General features: G+C 41.7%; 1 protein-coding gene across 1 annotated transcript in view; it reads right to left on the bottom strand.

Moving 5' to 3' along the window:
- Positions 1-471: 471 nt before the first annotated feature.
- The window catches only part of LOC126473825 (membrane-associated progesterone receptor component 1), a 33,465-nt gene continuing 19,641 nt past the window's right edge, over positions 472-14,295 (bottom strand). Inside the window, exons 2-3 of the mRNA XM_050101144.1 lie at positions 7,988-8,137; positions 472-2,210 (exon numbers count right to left, since the gene is read on the bottom strand). Coding sequence (XP_049957101.1) covers positions 2,089-2,210; positions 7,988-8,137 — 272 coding nt within the window. The 3' untranslated portion in view covers positions 472-2,088. The remainder of the gene's footprint in view (positions 2,211-7,987; positions 8,138-14,295) is intronic.

The raw sequence follows: 14,295 nt of genomic DNA, 5'->3' as shown, positions 1-14,295 counted from the left end.
GGTAAAAAAAACTTTCAGAGTTTCTCTTCAAAATGCAATATGTATGAAATCTGTACAGTGTTTAGTTCTTGTGCAATAAATAATTGAAAGTGTTCCCAGACTTTATGTAAACCCTGTATATTCCCCTGCTACTTCAACTGAGCCATTTCAGCCTACTTTAGAAAGTAATTAACTTCTGTTTCCTCCCCATTGATTTGCCTACCTTCAGTCTCTATTAATGAACTAATGGCATCAAAAACTTCAAATGTGTTGTACTCTATTATATTAGAATAATACAACTAACTTATTCTACAGCAGCAAAACTGTGAATCTGTTTCAATATTCCAAAGCTGGCCTGTGTCTGCAGCCTCAATTTCCTCAAGGCAGTCTTCACCGCGAGTTAAAACTGGTAAAAAAAATTAATGAAAACTACCTAGCAATCTAAAGCAATTACAAATCATAAAAAATAAACGTGCTTTACATTCACAGGACTTCATAAAACATCACATCTGAAATTTATTTGCCTTTGTCAGCCATCTGGCACAGCACAACAACCACCTATTCAGTTAAGAACATGTATGAAAAGTACACACACAAATATATAATTATATGTATATATATATATACAGACATCTTTTTAGAACACATATTTAATTTCTTTATGGGAAAATACAGCTATGATGGAATGAGTATCAGGCCAATCCAATGAAGAAAAACTTACAAAATGCATTCAATGGAAGGCAAAGTAATTAAATTAAATCTGTCAGTAATGTTATTTTATGATTTATATACAGAAGACACATCTGTGGTTCCCCACATTGCAATGCAAAAAGAACAAAATCAGACAAGAATTTACAAAATAAGTATACCAACAATTTAACAGCAACTCAGTACAGAACATGTGGATGTTCATCAAAGGACATCAAAACTGGAGTAAAAATTGTAACAATCAATGTTTTATCAGCAAAAGAATTAACATTATGTGGAATGAGCCAATGAACACATAACAATATGAATATAATTAAGCCAGACAGGAACAAGTGTTTCTTCTAATTTTCATCAGAATAAAATTCTTTTCCTTCTTCATATTTAAAGCAATATAAAACACTGTAAATGTTTTACCCCCAGAAAGTTTTAATTCAGAGAGCTTTCATTCACTTTGGTAATAAGCATTATATTTCCAATTTATGTAATATAAAATTCTCAAAACCAAGTTAGTAAAACAACTTAAAACACCACATGTGTCACTCTCACTTCTATCACAAGAATCCAGTCTCATTACAATTTGATTAAGATTAATTATGCCACAGGTGTCGAAATATTACCATTAACTGCAATGGAAACTTAAAACACTCAAATTTTGATGAAATTTTGACCAAAGACAAAAGAAGAAAAAAAAATAAGAAAAATAAAACACACACAATTTGACAGTGATATATAATCTGACAAAGCAGAAAATGCAACAGTATCAACAAACAAGACGAAACTTGGAATCAGTATTCATATTTACAACAGTACCTGAACAGCCAACTAGTAACTGTATATTAACACAGTCAGCAGTAATAACCACCTTAAAAATGTATGAATTACATGAACTAAAGAGATAGCTTTTCTACATATTTGTAAAAAAAAAAAAAAAAAAAAAAAATCAACATTCTGCAACAGCTTATAAAGAAAACTGTCATTAAAACTTATTTGAATGGAGTTAATCAGCCTCTTTATCTCTTGACAACAATAAAATTTTAGAATATGTTCTTTTTGGAATAATTAATGAAAATATATTAAATTTTTAATAGATTATACTTTATCAATTTTCCACACCGTAGATCACACATTACCATAAACTCAAATATAACCACTCTAAACAATAAAAATAAGGATATACTAAATCAGTGCTAAATTGGCCTTTCTCCATATATGTAAAGCTGTAAGCTCATAAGAAATATACAAAAGTAAGGCAACCTTAAACGTAAGATAACTGTACTGAAACCCCCTTTCTTCCTGAAAAATCAATGAAGGGGCATGCCCATTCTTGTGGATGTTGAATGACGACAAGACAGTACAGTACAGTACAGTCCAGCACAGAAAGTTGCAGTAGCAAAAGCACATTCATTCATCCTTTGGTTTAGTATCTGTCTGAGCAGCATTTGGCACATCTTCTTCCTCCTCCTCTTCGTAGTTGGTTGGTTGCTCTCCAGGCCTCAACAACCGCCCAACATACTCGTATTTTTCTATTAAAAAAAAAAAAAAAACCACAACATGAAATACTGAATTAGATTATGTGATGTCATATCTATAAAGTTGCACTTCACTCAACAATAATGCTACATAAAGCAGTGTTTGATAACAGCAAAATAATTCTATATCTAAAGGTGGCATAATGTGTCATCTACATCTACATTGTTACTCTGCAATTCACACTTAAGTGCCTGGCAGAGGGTTCATCGAACCATTTTCATACTACTTACCTACCATTCCACTCTCGAATTGCATGTGGGAAAAAGAAACACCTAAATCTTTCCGTTTGAGCTCTGATCTCTCTTATTTTATTACGATGATCATTTCTCCCTATGTAGGTGGGTGTCAACAGAATATTTTCGCATTTAGAAGAGAAAGTTGGTGATTGAAATTTCGTAAATATATCTTGCTGCAAAGAAAGCCGCCTTTGTTTCATTGACTGCCACCCTAACTCTCACCCCTATTGCACAATAACACGAAACAAGCTGCCCTTCTTTGTACTTTTTCGATGTCTTCCGTCAATCCTACCTGGTAAGGATCGCACACCATGGAGCAATATTCCAGCAGAGGATGGACAAGTGTAATGTCGGCTGTCTCTTTAGTGGGTTTGTCGCATCTTCTAAGTGTTCTGCTAACAAAGCGCAGTCTTTGTTTTGCCTTCTCCACAATATTATCTACGTGGTCTTTTCAATTTAAGTTGCTCATAACTGCAATCCCTATGTATTTATGCGATTTGACAGCCCTTAGATTTGTGCAATTTATTGTATACCCAAGATGTATCGAATTTCTCTTAGTACCCATGTGGATGACCACCTCGCACTTTTGTTTTTGGTGCCAATTGCCACTTTTTGCGCCATACAGAAATTCTCTCTAGATCAAGGTATTCGGAATTGATCATCTGATGATTTCTACAAGACGGTAAATTACAGCATCACCTGCAAACAATCTAAGGGAGCTGCTAAGATTATCGCCTAGATCATTTATGTAAATCAGGAACAGCAGAGGGTCTGTAACACTACCTTGCAGGGCTTCTGTTCTACTCGATGATTTACCCTCTATCACTACGAACTGTGACCTCTCCGAGAGGAAATCACGAATCCAGTCTCACAACTGAGACGATACTCCAATGCACGCAATTTGATTAGTAGTCGCTTGTGAGAAACAGTATCAAAAGCCTTCTGGAATCGATCTGTGATCCCTTGTCGACAGCACTCATTACTTCATGGGAATAAAGAGCTACCTGTGTTACGCAAGAACGATATTTTCTGAAACTGTGTTGGTTGTGTATCAATAGGTCATTTTCATCAAGGTGACTGATAATGTTCGAGTGCAGTATATGCTGCAAAATCCTACGGCAAATTGAGGGGTCTGCAATTCAATGGGTTACTCTTATTTCCCATCTTGAATATTGGTGTGACCTGAGCTACTTTCCAGTCTTTAGGAGCAGACCTTTCGTCAAGTGAGCGGTTGTATATGATTGCTAAGAAAGGCACTATTGTGTCTGCATACTCTGAAAGGAACCTGATTGGTATACCATCTGGACCAGAAGACTTGCCTTTCTTAAGTGTTTTGAGTTGTTTCGCAACACCTAAGATATCTACTTTTATGTCACTCATGCTAACAGCTGTTCTGGTTTCGAATCCTGAAATGACTGAGCACTGGAATCGCTTGCTCAAGGTGGCAGTCATGAGTCAGGATTCAGATTAGATGTCAGCACTGCCAAATATATTTCTGGTCCTCTGGATGATATAAATCTGAATTAGACACTTCATTTGCAGAACTTGTTTATGGTGAAACCTTGCACCTACCCGGAGAGTTTGTAAAAGCATAAGCATCACTATCACCCAACACCTGTGACTTTCTACTCTGACAGAGAGAAAATGTACCCGACTTTGCCCCCTCAAGCTTCAAGGCATGGCACCTCCACCACCTAAGTGCATCAAGCCCTACAGACATGCACTTAACGTCATACTCTGCAACCACCGCACACTGGTCCCCACAAGGTTCTGCAGCAAGGGGGACACACCTTTGAGATACTGGTGAATGACCAGCTTACTACAGTCTCTATAGACAGAGTTAAATCGGTGAATGTTCCACACGATGAGCGACCACCCGATGTCCAACACTGACACAAGCACTGGCACTACCTGTTGCAGAACCACCGTAGACATACACAACAGGATCTGGACAGCGAGTACACTTCCCGACATGCTACCTGGATGGCAATCTGCTTCCTCAAGAGGGCCGATGTAGTGACCAAACCGCACTTCTCTCAGCATAGAGTAGTGCAGTGTCAGTTGTGCTGCGTGTGCTAATTATTGTTATGATCCAGCTGTCAAATGGCTTTACTCATGACTTCCAGGAGCACTGGAATCGATGACGTATTACACTGAGCTGTCATGGAGTTTATATATAGAAATGTGTATTCTGCTGTGTGTTCTTTCCTAACTACCATTAAATATGATTCTTCAGTTTCTCCCGGCATATATCTTGCTCGAACAGTCCACGGGTGTACTTCCTTCTGCTTCGGTCTCCATAGTAAATTTGATGTTCAGATGTATGGAGTTCAGGTGCATAAGAAAGTCTAGGAGCTTGTGCCTTCCATGGGGCCAGATCACAAAATATTGTGCCCGTTGGACACTAGGGACTGGCAGTACACCCATGAACTGTTTGAGCAAGTAATACGCAGGGAGAAACTGAAGAATCATATCTACAGGGAGGAGATGTATCGCAGCATCAAGAAATTTGAAAAGCTGTGCCACTGAAGGAGCCGTTTGCTGGGTGCTCTTGCTTTTCTGAAGAGGTGTCGTGCCGATCAGGCTGTGCCAAACTCTGCTAAGATCATGCATCACATCGATTCTGCAGCAGCTAAGAGAATAATGAAGTGTGCTACCCTCGCCTTGGTTTGTGAGAGGGTACACTTTACCAGACACAGCCTTGAGTACAACTCTCAAACTACTTAAACTACATCTACAACTAGCCAATCATTTTAATTCCAGGACCTGGGACTGGATTGATGGTGTTACCTGGGTGACCGCCAATACTGCTCTTAAGAAGGCTTCGGGACATCAGATATCTAAATTCTTTCGTCTCTCCGGCAAACCACCGCTGAAGGCCCCATGCAAGATGGTCATCAATCTTACAGACATTGAGCTGACTGGGGATGCAGTTTCTGTTCTGGAGAAGGGACTTAATTTTGCTCCCACACCTAGGTTCACACCAGAAGTGGACATTGTCAGTGCAGTTGAACAGATTGCTGAGCGACTGTCACCTGAAGCAGCTTAAGAAGTATGCCGGGAAACCTACTGTGCTCCGATGAGAACTAAACCGATCAAGTTGAATACTACCAGCACGGAGAGGGCAGCCATTTGAGACCTGAGACAGAGCCCCGAGATTGTTGTTTTACTGGCTGACTAAGGCCATAAGGACTACATGGAGAAGATGCAAAGCCTGCTAAATGACAAATCTTACAGGAAGATCAATGCTGACCCCACAAAGAAGGTGGAGAACAAGACTCGTGCTCTTCTCAAGGACGTGGATTTACCAGAGGGTGTCGCCAAGAAATTGACACCTCAAGGACCTGTACCACCAAGACTTTATGGACTCCCTAAAGTCCACAAAGAAGTGGTGCCGTTATGCCCAATTGTCAGCAACATTAGGGCACCTACATATTTGCTGGCCAAATACCTGGCAGCATTACTAAGACATTATGTCGGTAAATGCCCTCACTAGGTTCATAATTCTGTGTATTTTGTAAAATGTCTCAACAACTTCAAGCTGAAAGGCTGATATCCTGGTAAGTTTTGACGTCGTTTCATTATTCACCAGGGTGCCTCTTTGAGAGTCAGTTCAGCTTACTGCACAGAAATTTGATGAGAAGATGACCGACCTTTTCAGGAACGTTCTGACCTCCACGTATTTTCTCTTTAAAGGAGAATACTATGAACAAACATAAGGAGTCGCAATGGGGAGCCCACTCTCACCTGTGGTAGCGAACTTCTCTATGGAGTACCTCGAGGAGGAAGCTTTGACATCATTCAAATGGAAACATACTTGTTTTCTCTGTTACGTGGATGACACGTTCATGACCTGGCCCAATGGAAGTGACAAGCTCCTAGACTTCCTTCCACAGCTGAACTCCATACATCTGAACATCATGTTCACTATGGAGACTGAAGCAGAAGGAAGATTACCATTCCTGGACGACATGGTCAAAAGAAGAGCAGATGGCACCCTGGGCCACGGGGCATACATGACAAAAACACACGCTTATCTGTATTTGCATGCAGATAGCTGCCACCACCCTTTGCAGAGGAACAGGGTGCTAAAAACTTTGGTGCACAGGGTGCGCACCATCTCTGATGGAGAGAGTCTGCCCATGAGCTGGAACACCTCAAAACTGTATTCCAGAAAAATTGGTACTTGGAATGGCAGATCAGACGCGCTCTCCACCCCACCTATACAGTGCAGCATGTGGAGACACAAGCAGTCACGGAGGAAGAGATAGCCACTGCCTATATACCGTATACTGTCGCACTATTGGGGAAAATAGGACGAATATTGAGGAAACACCGAGTAGGAACTATCTTTTGCCCACCCAATAAAACACAAGCATTATTAGTAAGTGTCAAAGATGATCTCGGTTTGCGGAAGGCCAGCATATACCAGATGCCATGTTAGTGTGGGAAGACTTATATTGGACAGACAGTGCGCACGATCAAAGATCGTTGCCAAGAAGATCAGAGGCACACTCGACTTAGGTACCACAACAAGTCGGCAGTCGCAGAGCACTGTTTGTCTGGAAATCACAAAATGGACTACCAACATACCAGGGTCTAGGCACAGACATCTAAATACTGGGACAGCATTGTTAGAGAGGCTATCTAAATTCGTACCAGTGATGGACTCATCAACCAAGATTGTGGTTATAACCTCAGCAAGGCATGGGAAACAGCACTAAGTCTAACTAAAAAGACGCTCAGCAAAGAAAATGAACAGGCAACCAGGATGGACGAGGCAATTACACCGACGCCAGCGACTGCTAATGTGCGGCCGCGGACCACGGAGAGAATGCCTCGCAGGGGGAGAGGGTTTAAGACAGCCACCCGCCCTCACGAGCTCAGTTCGTCAGCACACCTGATGATCACGACATGTCTGATTGCTGAAATATTTTGCCCGTTGAACACTATGGACCAGCAGTACACCTGTGGAGTGTTCGTACCATTAAATAGTTTTCAGTTGCAGGATAAATTTTATCTTTTTAGTAGACTGCATATAGCCAAGATATTTACCATAGTTTCTGGCAAGGAATTCCAGTCCTTAAGGAACATACAGAAAAGACACTTCACACTTGTCAATACTCAGTTCCACGCACCTCATGCTAAGTGACAGATCTGTCGATGATTAACTCATTACGACCACAGAGATATCCGATCCCCCCGCCATCAGCCCTATGTACATCACTTGTTTAAAGTTTCTTTAAAATTCTGTCACTGAAAAGCACAGCTGCCCTTTAGCACTAGACACTCTTCTGCACATGCTTCTCCTTTCCTACCATACAACACACATATCAACATAAAGGACAGATCGTGGGAGACATTTCCAAAGGTATGAGGCAGGGAAAAAGAATGTCAGGACAATCTTAAGGATTCAAAAGAATAGTTGACATTCTCCTAAAATAAAAACATACGTATATCACATCGTAATGTTATGTTAATGTTAGTGGTAAATACGGCATACTAAATTTTGCTCTTTTAGGTACTAATTTTACCTTTGAATTGCATTTCCCATTCTCTAACAGATTCCATCTCCATCGTGTTTAGATCACTCAAGTCATCATATTCATCTTTTGCTGAATCAACAGAAAACGTAGCAAGACCACGGGAAGCATCACGTCCTCCAAATGCTGAGTATGGACCACCTAAAATAAAGAAATAAATCTTTTTGTAACTGACTCTTATGTGACCTTTGTCACAATAAACACACATTCTAAATAATATACGTCAACTAAATTCTGTTGCCAGGCAACTGCCAACAGCACACGAAAGATTTTAGGGAGATTAATCTGTTATTGAAACAGAAGCATAGGATTAGAATTTTAGCAACAGCAAGGTAATCAGAGCAATCATTAAAATGTACATCTATGCTCCACAACTTGTCTTATGCTGCATAGTGGACATTACTTCATGTACCACTATCATTCACCCCCCACCCCTTTTCACGTTATGAGTAAGGAACAGAGTGACTGCTGGTAAGCCTCGATAAGCACTGTAATATGTATAATTTTAGCTTAATCTTTTTCTGAGAAATATAGGTAGCAGGAAGCAATGGGTTGGCTCACTCTTCTAGGAACACTAGGGTCTTTATATCTAAAGTACAAGCATGCACACTCATATGAGGATGCAATTGGCAATGGCCTGGCATAAGGAAACACAATGACACAATTGAAATGGCTTGGACAAACTATTGAAAACATATGTAAAGATGCTGTGTGTGGTAACAGTCCAAAATTTCTTATTATGTGCACAGCTTTCGGACTTTTACCAGGAGACATTGGTAAATCTTGGGATTTACCTATACTAACTGATACAACTATTTAATTAAAAAAATCAGCTTAGCAATTTATTGAAATAGTTTGTATTTATTGTAAATATATGTATTTTAAACATTCTTGCAGTCCAATGTAATTATAATGAGCAATATTCCATAGTAATGAAAAATGTTGTAAAAAAGTTACGTTGTGAGGCTGACTATTGCGGCATTTGTAGTTACATAAGATGGAAGACTATTTACACAAGTATTTTTTAGTTGAACACTTTAAGCAATTGCACTTTTTCAACCCTTATCCTCCAAGAAAAGATTGATTGGAAACTACTTCCCATAGACTAATTGCTTCTCTCGCTACTTCTTCAATGCGGGTAAAATTTTCCTTGCTCAATGCAAATTGGTTGATATTGTACAATGACTTCAGTTTACCCGCTTTGGTACCAAGTTGATAAAATTCGTCATCCCAAATATTTATCACAATTGCTATTACAGATTTTGCATCAATTTTTGCCCTATCTACAGCCAGTACTTTAATTCTTACTTTCTGTCCAACTGACGGTTTTGGAATGTTGTTATATGAGTCTGCTTTCATTCTCTTTGCCTGCACTTTAAGACCTTCTTTGGCACCTTATTGCATCCGTTTCACTTTATTAACACTGTTGGAAGTTGCCAGTGTCTCATCACAACCATTAGCTGGTGCTGGTGTCTCATTGTTAACCGTTCTCAAATCCTGTGTATCTGGTGCTGCCTCACCTGCTGCAGCTTTACTTTCTGCCGCCATTCCATCTGTTCCAGTACTTGATCCACAGGCATCAATCCCTTGACCATCATTTTCAATCTCTTGTGAGTCAGTGGAAGTGGTGTTTAACATTGTTTCCAAGTCTTCTTCAGTGACTATATTGTTTATTAAATCACGTGGAACAACTGAGGTCATAATGTCCATTTTCACTGGGACACCCCCCCCCCCCCCCCTTATGGTGAACATCTGATCCCTTCATGATAAGCCCAATTTTTCATTGCTTGCACAAGCCTCACTCTTTAGACTGTTTTGAAGTTTCATTTGTTTCCATGCAAGTTTACAACATATTTTTGATATCTTTATTTGCTCTTTCAACTGATCCCTGAGACTTACTGTGCCTCGGCTTCCTGTAGACCAGGGCTTCCCAACCGTTTCAGCTGGTGGACCCCTTCTTCAGTCGAAAATCCATGGCGGACCCCTAGTCAGTTCCCAATGACCCCCCCCCCCCCCCCTGAAGTATCAATAGTCTTTGTCTTGTGACAGCCAGAGCGAGAGCACCAGCAGCAGCGAGTACTGTTTGTATAAAGCGTTTATTTTGCATTTTGTTTACGACCATCCACTAAGGAAGGGATTCTATTTGTGTTTATCTGCTCTGCATAGTAACTAACAGTTCTTGATAAAACTTTACGTAGTTTTCGTGTTAGATTTCTTAGTGTTTTCTTGATCGTTTAGAACAGAAAGCGCCCTAAAACGGTCTTTTGTTTGTTTTGCGGCCGTTAGCCACTAGTCACTTGAATCAGCAGTTGTCTTGTGACAGCCAGAGCGAGAGCACCAGCAGCAGCGAGTACTGTTTGTATAAAGCGTTTTTGTACTTATTTGCTGCGCTTAGCTTTTAAATAGTTTTTCTGGGAAAACCTAGCGTAGTTTTCGCGTCTCGTATTTCAGTGAGTGTTTCTTGATTATCAGAGTAGCTCATCAGAAGATTATCTTGGGAATTTGTCACCGTATAGAGTAGGGTAAACATAGTCATGTGTAGGGACTGTGGTTGTTGTGAGCGGACGCAAGGAGAATTGGCCACTCTTCGGGGGCAGGTGGAGGCTTTGTCTGTTAGGCTCATCGAGCTCGAGGCGCAGGCGTCGGCTCGTAGTGGCGTTGGGGCAACTGTGGTGAGACCTATGCCTACTTCGGTGGCCTTGGAATCACATGGAACCCCTGATGTCGCTGCGTCTTCCGGCAGTGAGCATCTTACCGGTCAGCCATCACTCCAGGGTGAATGGCGGACAGTGGTGGGCTCGCGCGTGCCTGGCCGAAAGGCAAAGGTGGGATCTGGCCGCGCGGCAGCTGCCTTACCCCTTTCCAACAGGTACGGGGTGCTTCCTAGTGGTGATGACATCGTTTCCGAGCCACCACAGGATGCCTCGCCTGTTGGGCCAGTGGCCGATTCTCCGGCAAGGTCCCGACAGTCACAGAGGGCGGGCCTATTAGTTATAGGGAGCTCCAACGTTAGGCGGGTTATGGAGCCCCTCAGGAAAATAGCGGGTAGGTCGGGGAAGAATGCCAGTGTGCACTCGGTGTGCTTGCCGGGGGGTCTCGTCCGTAATGTGGAGGAGGCCCTTCCGGCAGCTATTGAACGCACTGGGTGTGACCAGCTGCAGATAGTAGCACATGTCGGAACGAATGACGCCTGCCGCTTGGGTTCTGAGGCCATCCTTGGTTCCTTCCGGCGGCTGGCTGATTTGGTGAAGACAACCAGCATCGCACGCGGAGTGCAAGCTGAGCTTAATATCTGCAGCATAGTGCCCAGAGTCGATCGCGGTCCTCTGGTTTGGAGCCGTGTGGAGGGTCTAAACCAGAGGCTCAGACGACTCTGCGACTATAATGGTTACAAATTCATCGACCTCCGTTATTGGGTGGAGAACTGTAGGGCCCCCTAGACAGGTCAGGCGTGCACTACACACCGGAAGCAGCTACTAGGGTAGCAGAGTACGTGTGGCGTGCACACGGGGGTTTTTTAGGTTAGAGGGACCCCCCCTTGGGCGAAACGATAAAATACCTGACGGCTTACCAGAGAGGACATTATCATCGTTGATAAAGAACGTCCGTCCTCAGAGACCAAAAACAGGAAAAGTTAACGTAATATTGGTAAACTGCAGGAGTATCCAGGGCAAGGTTCCTGAATTAGTATCTCTTATTGAAGGAAATAGTGCGCATATAGTATTAGGAACGGAAAGTTGGTTAAAACCGGAAGTGAACAGTAACGAAATCCTAGACACAGAATGGAATATATACCGCAAGGATAGGATAAACGCCAATGGTGGAGTATTTATAGCAGTAAAGAATTCAATAATATCCAGTGAAGTTATTAGCGAATGCGAATGTGAAATAATCTGGGTTAAGTTAAGTATCAAAGGTGGGTCAGATATGATAGTCGGATGCTTCTATAGACCACCTGCATCAGCAACCGTAGTGGTTGAGCGCCTCAGAGAGAACCTGCAGAACGTCGTGAAGAAGTTTCGTGATCATACTATTGTAATAGGGGGAGACTTCAATCTACCAGGTATAGAATGGGATAGTCACACAATCAGAACTGGAGCCAGGGACAGAGACCCTTGTGACATTATCCTGACTGCCTTGTCCGAGAATTACTTCGAGCAGATAGAGAACCAACTCGTGAAGCTAACGTTTTAGACCTCATAGCAACAAATAGACCGGAACTTTTCGACTCCGTGAATGTAGAAGAGGGTATCAGTGATCATAAGTCAGTGGTTGCATCAATGACTACAAGTGTAATAAGAAATGCCAAGAAAGGAAGGAAAATATATTTGCTTAACAAGAGTGATAGGGCACAAATCGCAGAATATCTGAGTGACCACCATCAAACGTTCATTTCTGAGGAAGAGGATGTGGAACAAAAATGGAAAAAATTCAGAAACATCGTCCAGTACGCCTTAGATAAGTTCGTACCGACTAAGGTCCAAAGCGAGGGGAAAGATCCACCGTGGTATAACAATCATGTACGAAAGGTACTACGGAAACAAAGAAAGCTTCATCATAGGTTTAAGAGTAGTCGAATCATAGCTGATAAGGAAAAGCTGAACGAAGCGAAAAAGAGCGTAAAGAGAGCAATGAGAGAAGCATTCAACGAATTCAAACATAAAACATTGGCAAACAATCTAAACAAGAACCCTAAAAAGTTTTGGTCATATGTAAAATCGGTAAGCGGATCTAAATCCCCTATTCAGTCACTCGTTGACCACGATGGCACCAAAACAGAGGACGACCGAAGAAAGGCAGAAATACTGAATTCAGTGTTCCGAAACTGTTTCACTGTGGAAAATCGTAACACGGTCCCTGACTTCAGCCGTCGCACGGGCGCCAAAATGGAAAATATTGAAATAAACGATATCGGAATTGAAAAACAACTGCTATCACTTAGTAGCGGAAAAGCATCCGGACCAGACGAGATACCCTTAAGATTCTACAGTGATTATGCTAAAGAACTTGCCCCCTTTCTATCAGCAATTTATCGTAGATCGCTGGAAGAACGTAAAGTACCTAGCGACTGGAAGAAAGCGCAGGTCGTTCCCATTTTCAAGAAGGGTCATAAATCAGATGCGAATAATTATAGGCCTATTTCGCTTACGTCAATCTGTTGTAGAATAATGGAACATGTTTTGTGTTCTCGTATTATGACGTTCTTAGATAATACAAATCTCCTTCATCATAACCAACATGGATTCCGCAAACAGAGATCATGTGAAACTCAGCTCGCCCTATTTGCCCAAGAAATTCACAGTGCCGTAGACACTGGCGAGCAGATTGATGCCGTATTCCTGGACTTCAGGAAGGCATTTGATACGGTTCCGCACTTACGTTTAGTGAAAAAAATACGAGCTTACGGAATATCGGACCAGGTTTGTGATTGGATTCAGGATTTCCTAGAAGAAAGAACACAACATGTCATTCTTAACGGTTCAAAATCTGCAGATGTAGAGGTAATTTCGGGAGTACCGCAGGGAAGCGTGATAGGACCTTTATTGTTTACAATATACATAAATGACTTAGTTGACAACATCGGTAGCTCCGTGAGGCTATTTGCAGATGACACGGTTGTCTACAAGAAAGTAGCAACATCAGAAGACTCGTACGTACTACAGGTGGACCTGCAGAGGATTAATGCATGGTGCGACAGCTGGCAGCTTTCCCTAAACGTAGATAAATGTAATATAATGCGCATACATAGGGGCAGAAATCCATTCCAGTACGATTATGCCATAGGTGGTAAATCATTGGAAGCGGTAACGACCGTAAAATACTTAGGAGTTACTATCCGGAGCGATCTGAAGTGGAATGATCACATAAAACAAATAGTGGGAAAAGCAGGCGCCAGGTTGAGATTCATAGGAAGAATTCTAAGAAAATGTGACTCATCGACGAAAGAAGTAGCTTACAAAACGCTTGTTCGTCCGATTCTTGAGCATTGCTCATCAGTATGGGACCCTTACCAGGTTGGATTAATAGAAGAGATAGACATGATCCAGCGAAAAGCAGCGCGATTCGTCATGGGGACATTTAGTCAGCGCGAGAGCGTTACGGAGATGCTGAACAAGCTCCAGTGGCGGACACTTCAAGAAAGGCGTTACGCAATACGGAGAGGTTTATTATCGAAATTACGAGAGAGCACATTCCGGGAAGAGATGGGCAACATATTACTACCGCCCACATATATCTCGCGTAATGATCACAACGAAAAGATCCGAGAAATTAGAGCAAATACGGAGACTTACAAACAG

Source organism: Schistocerca serialis, chromosome 4 (genome assembly GCF_023864345.2).
Source record: "Schistocerca serialis cubense isolate TAMUIC-IGC-003099 chromosome 4, iqSchSeri2.2, whole genome shotgun sequence".
Classification (NCBI taxonomy): domain Eukaryota; kingdom Metazoa; phylum Arthropoda; class Insecta; order Orthoptera; family Acrididae; genus Schistocerca; species Schistocerca serialis.
This window is presented reverse-complemented; position numbering and strand designations above follow the sequence as displayed.